The sequence below is a fragment of the Gekko japonicus genome, unplaced genomic scaffold, assembly GCF_001447785.1.
Source record: "Gekko japonicus isolate JY-2015 unplaced genomic scaffold, Gekko_japonicus_V1.1 scaffold924, whole genome shotgun sequence".
NCBI classification, from domain to species: Eukaryota; Metazoa; Chordata; class Lepidosauria; order Squamata; family Gekkonidae; genus Gekko; species Gekko japonicus.
The window spans coordinates 505138-517328 of NW_015170303.1; the positions used below are offsets into that span (position 1 = coordinate 505138).

At 51.4% G+C, this 12191-nt stretch overlaps 1 protein-coding gene across 1 annotated transcript in view; it reads right to left on the reverse strand.

The window, feature by feature from the left end:
• Nucleotides 1-359: 359 nt before the first annotated feature.
• LRRK1 (leucine-rich repeat kinase 1) overlaps nucleotides 360-12191 on the reverse strand; it is a 102558-nt gene continuing 90726 nt past the window's right edge. Inside the window, exons 31-33 of the mRNA XM_015417967.1 lie at nucleotides 9206-10056; nucleotides 6243-6344; nucleotides 360-669 (exon numbers count right to left, since the gene is read on the reverse strand). Of these exons, the coding sequence (XP_015273453.1) occupies nucleotides 492-669; nucleotides 6243-6344; nucleotides 9206-10056 (1131 nt within the window). The 3' untranslated portion in view covers nucleotides 360-491. The remainder of the gene's footprint in view (nucleotides 670-6242; nucleotides 6345-9205; nucleotides 10057-12191) is intronic.

Sequence of the window (12191 nt, forward strand, 5' to 3'; positions counted from 1 at the left end):
ATCCAGAATTGGGCACTGCACACTTGAGAACTGAGGAGAACCTGTAACTCACGTCTGACTGTGTTACACAGGTTGGGGACAGGTCTGACGCAACCTGCGGACAGTGGGCCCAGCCCGAATATCCCATAATTTGTGAGGAAGACACTAGCTTGCTTAATGCCTGGTTGGCATTGTGTCACACCAAAAACCCACAAAACATTATGTTGACCTTTCATGGCTTCCATTGGCCACAATTCACACATGCACGTGATGTGAAGAAGGGTTCTGCCTTTGATGTAGGTGGCTAGATGAGAGAATCCAAACATTAGTGAAAAGGTTGCGGGAGGCACCCTTCCGGTAAGTGTCTTTTAGCAGCAAAGGGAACAGCAGACAACACCCCCCTCCTCCCGCAAGGCGTCCATATTTCTGGAAAATGTACGCAGTGTCAGTTTCCCCAGTTTTCTGCCCATTCAACCTTCTCGCGGGGGCTGCTTCGTGTCGGTCCACCGCCGCTACCTTCTTTTCCTCATGCAGGCCTCGAGCCTGCTCAGTTCTTCGTAGGACTTGTAGAAGACGTCGAAATCTTTGGCCCCCCAGCCTTTCCAGACAGCCACGCAGTAGTCCGTGTCGTCGCTGCTGAAGCAACAGGCAACCATGTCCTTCGCCAGGACGGCCGCATCCACCAGGGACCTGGGACAAAAGAAGTGGAGGGTCGGAGAAACAGGCGAGGGGCCATTCCGCAACAGGTTTGGCTGCGACTCGGCGGAAACTGACGCCGTTAAGAAGCCAAGCTGCAGACAAAGCCTGGTGTGGGAAAACCCTCAGGAGAAAAGAAGGGCACAAGCTTTGTCAGCAGAGAGCCCCACAAGGATATACACTTATTTGGTTGGTTGGTGGAACGAGCTCCCGGAGGAGATCCGGGCCCTGCGGGACCTAATGCAGTTCTGCAGGGCCTGTAAGACGGAGCTCTTCCACCAGGCGTTTGAGTAGGAGCCGCCACTACTGTACCATCTTTACCTGGCCCTGGAAGAAGAAAGAACGTCGGCATTACGTGGGACAGAAGACACTGAGTGGTAGAGCAGCAGTAATTCGTCATCTCTATAGAAGATATATGGAAACATCTGGAGCACTTTATATTTGTAATATTGTAGAATGTTTTAAATGGTTTTAAATGTGTTTTTATGTGTGGGCTTATGCCTGACTGTAAGCCGCCCTGAACCCGCTTGCGGGGAGGGCGGGCTATAAATTGAATAAAATAAATAAATAAATAAATAAAAAGCACAGGTTTCTTGTCCTTTTAGGCCTCTTATGCATGGGTGTTCTCCCTTGCTTTCACCATGCATACCCGTTGGGTTTTCTCTGTCCTTCTGCACTGATTTCCCTCCCTTCAGAGCTCAGTTCGCTTTTGGCTGCTGTTTCCCCGGGATTCCTGAGAGTGCTTTTGTGCTGATTTCCCCCTTGTTTCCCTTCAAAGCCGACGGTCATTCGAAAGCGTGCAGATCGCCTCGGATTTCCCCCCCTGCCCTTCCGCCACCCCTTGAAGGTCACTCCCCTGCCCACATCGAGGTTGTTCTGCCCACTTTGCACCTCCTGCCATCCTCCCCCCTTCATCGGTGTTCCCCTCATTTTAAATTTGTTTTTTCTGACAAGCAGCACGAGTCTAGTGATAGGTCTCTAGTCTCAGATTGCTGAATTTAAAAAAATTTAGAATGATGGGGGAAGTTTAAAAGGGGCTGCTCAAGGTTTAGTTCCCTGCTGGTATGGACTTGAAAGGGGGATCGGAGAGGAGGTGGTGTCCCCAGTGCAAAGAAAAGAAAAGAAAAGGATTTCAGTGCTGCAGGCAAACAAAATAAAGGGGGGGATAGTCGGCCCGGAATGAAATTGACATGAAAGGGAGAGACACTGGGATGGGAAGCCTGAAGCTTTGAAAACATTCTTCCCTTTCGTGCTTTAGTGAACAAAGTTTGGGGAGCGGGACCATTTTGACAGTCTCCAGAAGCCTAACATTAAAATGGCGACTGAGCCACATGGACCTTCTGCCAACTGCCAAACTTAAGGATTGCTTGGGATTGATCCATTTGGAGGAAAAGTGCAATCCGCACAGGACAGGCTTTTACAAAATTGCCAAGATCATGACCAGTGTGCAGGATCAAATTACAGAATCACAACGAGAAAAACAGGCAAATTTGCAAGGAAGTGTAGGAAATTAGCATTACTATGCAGCTGTGCTAGGGCATCGGCGAAAATTCTTCCCGTTTTTTTTTTTCAATTTAGTGGCACAAGACTAAAAAGCTCTCCAGAGCTTCTGCTAGAGGACTCCTTCCCCATATAAAATGCAGGCCTGTGCAAACCGTGGTGGAGTTGCAGCTGACTTTGCACAGGCACGCACACACACACGTAGCCAACGATCACAGCTTGCAATGCCAGTGTCAGTGGGTTCAACCGTGCATTCTATAGACTCAACAGGTTCCCCCCATATTATGAGATTATGTGACACTTTCCCATTTTTCACAGTGACTAATAACACACCAGAAAATCCCCTCGTGCTCCCCAATATGGAAAATGGGGTTTCACAGCTGCTTGTCAGTTTCAAAAAAGAAGAAGAAGAAGAAGTCTGGTCATTTTCAACAGTGGGTTTTCCCCCTTTGCCTGCCTTCCTTTCTGTTCCAACTAACACTAAAATGCATGCGCAAAACCTGAACCACGAGGATTTAAATAGAAGGCACCTGCTGGACACTACTGCACAGCTGCAAAAGGGCAATTGTGTAATTTTTTAAAAAAAATTGGACACCACCCCCCACACGTCACAAGCGACGTTCCACCCTGATTTAGAAAAGTGTTGTTTTTTAAAAGTTGTAGCTGCAGAATAAACACTCGGGAGGAAAAAGAATGGTGTGCATAAGGCAGGGACAGAATCCGAAGTCAAGATTTAAAGGCTTAGTGCTCTGAAAATCTGCAGTAAGATGTGCGTGCGTAATGGGCCTTTGTGTGTGGGCAGCATCTGCTGAATTTTTACAAGGCAGAGGGGAGCCATCCAGCGTCCAGTGTTTGGAATCCAGAATGCAAAATATATTATGCAAAACAGATATTTCAATTGTATGCAAGTCTACTCATTTGGCTTTGATTACTCAGGTAGCAGAATTCGATTTTGCTTTGTGCAAAGTCTGGACAGCTCAGATATTAAAAAACAAAACCCTACCCCGTAGTTCATAATGCTTTGCAAGACTGTCCAGTTCCTCCCCCCTTCTCACAAACACCACGCGATCAACCTGCTTCGTCAGAAATTGGGCAGCAGATAAAAGTTACCCCTTATTGTCGGCCAGCTTGTTGGTTTACCTAGAAACTCTGTGAAGCCCCTCCCCCATTTTAAACACAAGCCACTGTTTTCTACAGAGCTGAAGGGAAAGGAAAGCCAGCCCTATCTGCTTGGTAGGAAGTCACGAAAAGAGCACCACACGTGGCAGGAGATACACGGCCTGTCTCAAACAAGGAAAAAAAGAGACTCCCTCTGTCTTCCCCTCTTTGAGAGGGCCATTTTATGGCACAAGCCCCGTCTGCACATTATGAAGTCCTCGTGTTTGTTGAGTGCCCTTTTCCCCCTCATGCAGAGCCTCAGTTTTCTTCTCACCAACATTCCCTCCTCAGAAAGCCTCATGGCGCTGCTACCAGCTTTGTCCGTGAAATCACGTTCCCTCCCCAGCAGAGCCGGTAACAGTTCTAGGAGATGCCTTTGAGAACTGTGAATGGGGATGACTGGGGGGTACTGTTCTCAGACAGTTAAGTTTTAAGAGTTAATAAAAAGGAAAAAGTACTTAAAATGTCTGACTCAGTTTATATTGATCTAAATGAAATGAAGACTTGATGCAATGAAGCTAGTGAGGATCACCTCTCTTGGGTTTTTAGTCAGTAGTGGGTTTCTATACTTTGTCCCGTATATGTAGTCCCCCTTCCCCTTTTCTGTGATAGTTTTTGTAGTTTGAAAAAAATAAGAAAAAATCCCCTCTGGGGGCTCAAATAAAAAAGAGAGAGATGGTTTAAAGGGGAGGAAACCGCACAGAGAGGAAAACTCCTTGGTCACAGGCCTGCCAATCCCTCGGTTGGGCCACAGAATATCCAGACCCCGGCTCCTGTTGGCCTCCAACGCTCTGAGCAGTGGTGGAAGAATAAAATTTAAATACTATGATGCACTTACAGTGTTGCATTATTTCTAGTAAAAACCAGAAATGACACAGGTAGCTCTATGGACATTGGATGGTGAGACCACAGAGTTTCCAGTAATTCCTAGAACTACCTATGTCACTCCCGGTTTTTTTTTAACTTGAAATGTCGTGACACTGCAGCTGATGCCATGCTCCCCCCCCCAATACCCCCACTCACAGTCCTGCTACCTGGTCACAAAGAAGAAAGGGCAAACCCCCTACTGAGAGCCAGTTTGGTGTAGTGGTTAAGTGTGCGGACTCTAATCTGGGAGAACCGGGTTTGATTCCCCACTCCTCCACTTGCACCTGCTGATGTGACCTTGGGTCAGTCACAAGCTCTGGCACAGCTGTCCTTGAAAAAGAGCAGTTTCTGTCAGAGCTCTCTCAGCCCCACCCACCTCACAGGGTGTCTGTTGTGGGGAGGGGAAGGGAAAAGAGTTTGTAAGCTGCTCTGAGACTCCAAGTGAAGGGCGGGGTATAAAGCCAACCTCTTCTTCTCTCTTCTTCTTCTGAATGCCTTGTTCAGTCCTTGTGATGTTGCTCAACAAACAGGAGGACTTGGTAACGTGTAAAGAGGCACGAAACTGGCGCTCATAGGACAAGATGATGGGGACCCCAGATCCAACCTATGAACTTGGTTGCGGCCATACATGTTTATGGATCCCCCTCTTGCCCCATGGGCATGCAGTTCCCAGTCTGGATCAGGATACAGTGGGCATGCAGGAGGAGCTTCGGGCTCCTTCCCCTCTGCTGTTATCCCAAACAGAAGCTGTGGGGGCGGGGCAAGCCAATTGATCCACCGCAGTAGTAGAATCCGTGGTCTTCCACAGTGAACAGCTCCTTTCTGTTTGGGGTGGCCGTGCAAGAGAAAAGGCCTGAGGCCCCGCGGTCTGATCAGGAGCAGGAACAGCAGAGGAAGGGAGGGGAACGTGTAAATCACGTATGACCATGACTACCTCCAGGCGAGGCCTGGAGCTCTCCCAGAATCACAGTGATCTCCAAACGACAGAGATCTGTTGCCCTGGAGGGAATGCTGGCTTCTGATGGTGAACTCTACGGCATTATGCCCCGCTGAACTCTCTCCCTCCTCCCCAGGCTCCAACCCCAAAGCTCCAGCTGTTTCCCATCCGAGAGCCGGAAACCCTAACCGCGGCACTTGAGTTCACGGGCAGGGGCTGGGGTCCCCCCCATCTCCTAGCCCGTGACCTCAGTCTTGTGGAAATCGACCCTGATCCTTAGAAATCCCCGCACGGAGCCTCAACACTGCTTGGCTGGGGTCTTTATGTGCATGAAAGCACAGGCAGCTAGGGGCTTTGTCAAAATCCGGTGATCCCGCAAATTATTCCGAACTCTTACAACATTAAGTAACTCACTCTGGATCTCCCAGAGGGGCAACAAGCCACAGAGGGCGCTGAAAGTCTTGCTCAGGTTCCCAGTTTCGAGCCCATCTTGGCCACTGCAAGGACCAGAAGTCTGCTTTTTTAAAAAAGTGAAAGTGAAAGCTGAGAGTCTTAGGAAGGAGCCCTTTCAGCCACAAGGCTACGCCGGTTGCAAAGCCCTGCTTATCGCCAGTCAAGCCATCGTCTTTCGAACAGCAGCAGTGGTCCGGTGTTGCCGTCGGAGGCCTTCACCAGCCTTCTTACAGGGAAGACCTGAGATGTTCCCCCTGGGCTGTGGGTCCTTCCCAGAACCGCCCCCTTTCCCGCTCCCCCTTACCCGTGGGGAGCCAGCTCCGCGGCCTTCAGTACAGCCAGACCGAAAGTCTTACTCAGGTGCCCAGTTTCGAGCCCATCTTGGCCACTGTAAGGACCAGAAGTCTGCTTTTTTAAAAAAAAAATTAAAAGTGAAAGCTGAGAGTCTTAGGAAGGAGCCCTTTCAGCCACAAGGCTACGCCGGTTGCAAAGCCCTGCTTATCGCCAGTCAAGCCATCGTCTTTCGAACAGCAGCAGTGGTCCGGTGTTGCCGTCGGAGGCCTTCACCAGCCTTCTTACAGGGAAGACCTGAGATGTTCCCCCTGGGCTGTGGGTCCTTCCCAGAACCGCCCCCCTTCCCGCTCCCCCTTACCCGTGGGGAGCCAGCTCCGCAGCCTTCAGTACAGCCAGCACTCTCCCCCGCTGAGAGTGGCCTTCCTTCTCCAGGCCGATCACAAGGATATCGCCGCCTCGCCTGGAAAGGGAAAGTGGGGGATTTCCGTTACATGCTGCTGGAGGGGGGGGGGGCTCATTGGGAAGAAAAATCCAAACTTTAAAGACTTCCTTTCCCTAGAGGAAGACCTTTGAAGTTTCTGCAAATGTCATTCCAATTTTATTTTTTTTAATCTGTTTTTCAAGTTGGGGCTCACAGCTGTGATTTATTCCTCTGCTTGGAGTCCTATCAAGTTGCCTTTAAAAAAATAAAATAAAAATAAAAAAATTAAGTCTGCTAAGTGAAACAGGGGTTTTCTGCAGATATTTTATGCAGTGCCTCTGCTGTTTCAGGAAAGGGGCTTGCAAGGGACCAAATGTGATTCAGCAGTCAGCTCAAGCTGCGAGGAATACACAAAAACGACAACCGCTTCAGAAGGCTGGGCGGACCATTGAGAGGAGGGGAGGGGGGAGGAGAGGGGAGAGAGAGAGGTTTCTGGGAGAAAAGTTACAGTACAGGCTCCGCCTGGGCTGACAGCCACAAAGGGGGGGAGAACATGGTTCAGTGGCAGAGCATCTGCTTGGCACGCAGGAGGCCCCAGGTTCAATCCCTGGCATCTCCAGCTAAAAGGACCAGGCAGTAGGTGATGGGAAAGACCTCAGCCTGAGCCCCTGGAGAGCCCCTGCCAGTCTAACTCTGACTGCCAGTACTGACTGTGGTGGACCGATGGGCTGATTAAGTATCAGGCGGCTTCATGAACGTTCCTGTAGAAGCTGTTGCAAGTTCTGCTCCAGAGGGGGCTCCCCTGGCACAAGCAAAGGTACTCTGAGGTTGGTTTCCCCTCTCCTCCACAGAGCAAGTGGGGAGCGCAGGCTGGATTCTGTGCCACCATCCACGTGTGTCTCGTGGGTGCTACCCAGATATGCCACAAACCTCCGCTCCCAGCCCCATAGCCAGAAATTTTTGGCTGGTGGGGCAGGGGCCGGAGCACTGGGGCAGGGGAGTGGGGAACTTAATTAGATTACCCAACAGCATGTGGGGTGGGGTAGCAAAGGAACTCTCTTTGCTTCCCCATCTCTCCCCCCTCCCACAGTGGCAAGGAGGCTGGGGGAGGAAAGGGAAGGCCCGTTGCCACTTCTGGTCAGTTTCACTCCCCTCTGATCAGCTAGTTAGGTTTAACACTTAGTCCAGGAGTGAAACTGACCAGAAGCAGCAGGGTGGCTTCCCTTTCCTCCCCCAGCCTCCCCACTGCTTGCCGGGGAGAGGCACACGGGGTGGGGGGAGTCTGGGATCCTCCTGGGGTGGGGCAGGGCAAGTCCGTGGTGGGGCTCTGCCCCCAATTGCCCCACTGTGGCTACGGGCTTGGGCACTCCCATGGGGTGTGTGTGGCTTGGCCTACAGGTGGCGGGGAGGGGAACCCTTGCACTGTGAGATACTTACAGGGCAATCCTAGGCAGAGCCATATCCTTCTAAGAGAGAGAGCCAGAGAGAGCCAGTTTGGTGTAGTGGTTAAGTGCGTGGACTCTAATCTGAGAGAACCGGGTTTGATTCCCCACTCCTCCACTTGCACCTGCTGATGTGACCTTGGGTCAGTCGCAAGCTCTGGCACAGCTGTCCTTGAAAAAGAGCAGTTTGTGTCAGAGCTCTCTCAGCCCCACCCACCTCACAGGGTTCTGTTGTGGGGAGGGGGAGGGAAAGGAGTTTGTAAGCCACTCTGAGACTCCCAATCCAATCTCTTCTTCTTCTTCTAAGCCCATTGCAGTTGACAAGCTTAGAGCGGTTGTAACTCTGCTTTGGATTGGACTGTTCAGTGTTTTTATAGCGTTTTAGGTGTTCAGGTGCCCTTCATGTGGACAACAACCTTGTAGGGTAGGATGGCAGGTAGAAACTGAAAGGAGGGGGAGGTGTGTCAAACTCTGCTCTGCTTAGTTTGTCATGGCTGTAGGGGGGGGGAGGGGAATTCCTGAGGGGAGGGGAGTGACCGCTGAGTGTGTGAATCGGGCTGTCGTAGAAGCTGTAACTTTTACCGAAGAAGCCTTCCTCCAGGAGGAACGTCCTTGAAACCTTTGGTGCCAACTTGCTAGGGTAGATAGTGGGATCCTACGTTTCCCAGGGGGAGTGGGTGGACCACGCAACGGCTAGGCAGGATGTCTGCAATGTGTGATTAGTTATTCATGTCAAGGGGGCCCTATTTGAGTTACCTATAACTGTATCTGTACCCGCCAAACTCTCAGTTCTGACACAGTACTGTTCTGGTCTGGATTGTGTCTATTTCTCAATAAACAAATCACTGCCAAAAGAGTGTTGTTGAGAGTAACCTGTCCAGGAGCCTGACAAAGCGTTTGCCTACAGTCATTTGGGAAGCTCAGGCCAGAAGCATGACTTGAACAGCTGAGTCTCTTGGGCGAATCACACACTCTGAGACTAACCTGCCTCACAGGGATGTTGTGAGGATACAAGTGGGAAAACAATAAGCCGCTTTGGGTCCTCACGGGGGAAGAAACATGGGGTATAAATGGAGTAAGATAAATAAAGACAACGAATCATGCGGCTGCTGTCTCTCAGCAGTGAACCAAAGGTTATTCCAGCCCCTTCACTGGCTCCATGGGCTACTCAGAGTCATGGAATCCCAGAGTCGGAAGGGACCTCCAGGGTCATCTAGTCCAACCCCATGCACAAGGCAGGAAATTCACAAATACTTTCCCTCAAATACCCCCAGTGACAGCCGTTCCACGCCCAGAAGATGGCAAAAAAAACCCTCCAGGATCCCCAGCCAAACTGGCCTGGAGATGAACTGATCTGGTTATCCTAAAGACTCACAATGGAATCCCGTTCTTCAAAAATCAAAACCGAGATGCCTTCTTTCAAGCGACCGCCCCAAAAAAGGCCACAGCGCCGTTTACCTGGGAATCCAGATGAGGTCTTTCACAGGAAGGACCGTCACAGCCTGGAGGTGCCCTGCACTATCGCTGGCGGGTCCCAAATCGTTTCCCGGCCTCTCGGGGGAAAGGCCGGCTTCCTCGGACTTGTCGGGCTCCTCGCAGTCCGTCGAGAAAGGCACGCTGGAGGAGCTCATGGGGGAACTGGGCAGGCTCGAGGGAGACCTCGTCACCCTGTGGGTCACTGAGGGGGTGTGCGAGGACACGGAACAGTAGTCCGTTAGGGAGTCCTGGTGGTTTAATATCTGAGTGCCCTGCTCCGGGCTGTGGAGGATGCTGACGTCAGACAGAGAGCTGCGCTCGGGAGTGGCAGTCCTGTTTGCCACTAGCGTCGTGGTGGACATCAAGGCAGAGGGCTGCTGAACGGTGAACATGTCCCTCAGCGGGCTGCCGTCCCCACAGAAGTAGCGTGCGCACAGCTGGTAGGTGGCGGTGTAATACATGACCAGGAAGTTGGTCTCGTCGTCCAGACACCAAGCCACCTCCTCCCCGTCGCACTCCGAGCTGCAAGCGATAGACACGACTGTGGACGGGGCGTTGTAGGGCTCCAATCGCCGGGTGATCGCCAGGGTCGTGCAGTCTATGATGAGGACGCCGGGGCCGTTGCTGTACCAGACCTCCGTGCTGCTGTTTGCCGTTTCCATGGCTCTCACGGGGTACGGATTCTGGCGGGGATCATCGTCGCCGATCATGAACATGGAGTGGTTAGCCGAGCGGGAGCACAGGTAGCGGCAGGTGCTCTCGGGGACGCCGCACAAGGCTTGGAAGACTGCTATGAGTCCATCGGCCATGCCAGCCAGCACGAGGTAGGAGTTCTACGGGCAGAAGAAACTTTAAGGTGATAGAATCATAGAATCATAGAGTTGGAAGGGACCTCCAGGGTCATCTGGTCCAGCCCCCTGCACAATGCGGGGAAATCCACAAATATACCTCCCCCCACCCCCAGTGACCCCTGTTCCTTGCTCAGAAGAGGGGAAAAACAAAAACAAAAGACCCTCCAGGATCTCCAGGCAAACTGGCCTGGAGAAAAATGGCTTCCTGACCCCAAAGTGGCGATGGGCATTTCCCTGGGCGTGCAAGAAAGGGCCACGAGGACTAAGCCCTGAGGCAACCCTCCCTGCCCTCCCTTCTCGTGATCTGCCTAAGGTCAATCAGACCCCGTCAGCAGAGTGGTTAGAGTGCTGGACTAGGGCCAAAGAGGCTCGGGTTCAAATCCTCCACTCTGCCATGGCTGACCTTGGGCCAGTCCTAGATTCTCAACCTAACCGACCCTCACAGGGTTGTGGTGAGAATAAAGTGGAAGAGAAGGGAGAAGGTTGTGAGCAGCCACAGCTCCCCACTGAGGAAACTTTTGGGATATAAATGAATAAGATAAATCAATAAATAATAAAATCAGAGAGACCCAGCCCTGCCCCAGAGTCACAACAGAAAGGGGTGAAAGCTGTCGGCATGCCCCATTTTCACATGCTGATTTCTGCAATTCTATTGAGATGTAAGAGGAGAAGAAGAAGAGATTGGATTTATACCCCGCCCTTCACTACCCAAAAGAGTCCCAGAGCGGCTTGCAATCTCCTTTCCCTTCCCCTCCCCACAACAAACACCCTGTGAGGTAGGTGTCAGAACCCACAGCCAACAACGAAGTACACGCATTCAGGAACGGTAATACTTTTATTGCAGAGCTATAGGATGCAGTAACATAAGCACTGTTAAGAATAGCGGCTGCCCCATGGGCATAATAGGATATAGGGTATTCGTATGCACCCCCCCCCAGAGCACTGGCCAATTAGGCACCCTCCCGTGTGCGGGATAAAGCCTGGAGACCATTAGGTAGCTGAAGCTGAGAACCAACACTCTCCCACAGCACCTAGGAAAAACCCAGACAATACAACTCCCTCCTGCACATCTGTATAGATAAGCATTTTGGCGCAAAGCAGAACAAGCACAGAAAGGAATGCATTAGCAATTAACCAGACACAGACCGAGCTCCCCAACCCCCATGCCAGCGTAGCTGACAGTAGGTGGGGCTGAAAGAGCTCTTGACAGAAACTGCTCTTGAGAGAACAGCTCTGAGAAAACCTGTGACTGACCCAAGGTCACACCTGCAGCTGCATGTGGAGGAGTGGGGACTCAAACCCGGTTCTCCCAGATTAGAGTCTGTGCTCCTAACCAGTAGACCAAACTGTAAGGAAATCCTTTCCTGCTTTTTGAGCACGTACATAATACAGGTTTCCTCTCTTAAATCTCCTCCCCTCCATATTCATTATTTGTTAGCAACGCATGCCCAGAGTGCCACTCATGTCTCATCGATCCAACCAAACATCCATCCGGTCTAAAGGGCTTCTAATTTGAGAATGCCAGCCACACACAGAGCATTCTAGGGAGATGACTGCACAAAACCAGAGATCAGAGAAGAACTGGATCCGCACTGTGCAGAACTTCTCTAAGGCATGACCAGGACACACAATAGACTGGAGGGGCAGAGAGGGATACATTGGACTCTACACCACTTTGGACTGTGGGAGAGGGGTATCGGCAGTCCTATTTTGGGGCAGGAACGCACAGGAACGGAGTTCCGGCTGGCTCCCAAGTTGGCCTGTGACTGACCCAAGGTCACATCAGCAGGTGCGAGTGGAGGAGTGGGGAATCAAACCCGGTTCTCCCAGATTAGAGTCCGCACACTTAACCACTACACCAAACTGGATCCGCACTGTGCAGAAATTCTCTAAGGCATGACCAAGACACACAACAGACTGGAGGGGCAGAGAGGGATACATTGGACTCTACCACTTTGGACTGTGGGAGAGGGGTATCGGCAGGGCTATTTTTGGGCAGGAACGCACAGGAACAGAGTTCCGGCTGGCTCCCAAGTTGGCCACGCCCAGCAGGAACCCATTAGCATAATAGGCCACGCCCAACAGCAGGAACTCATTAGGATTGGCTACATTAGGGG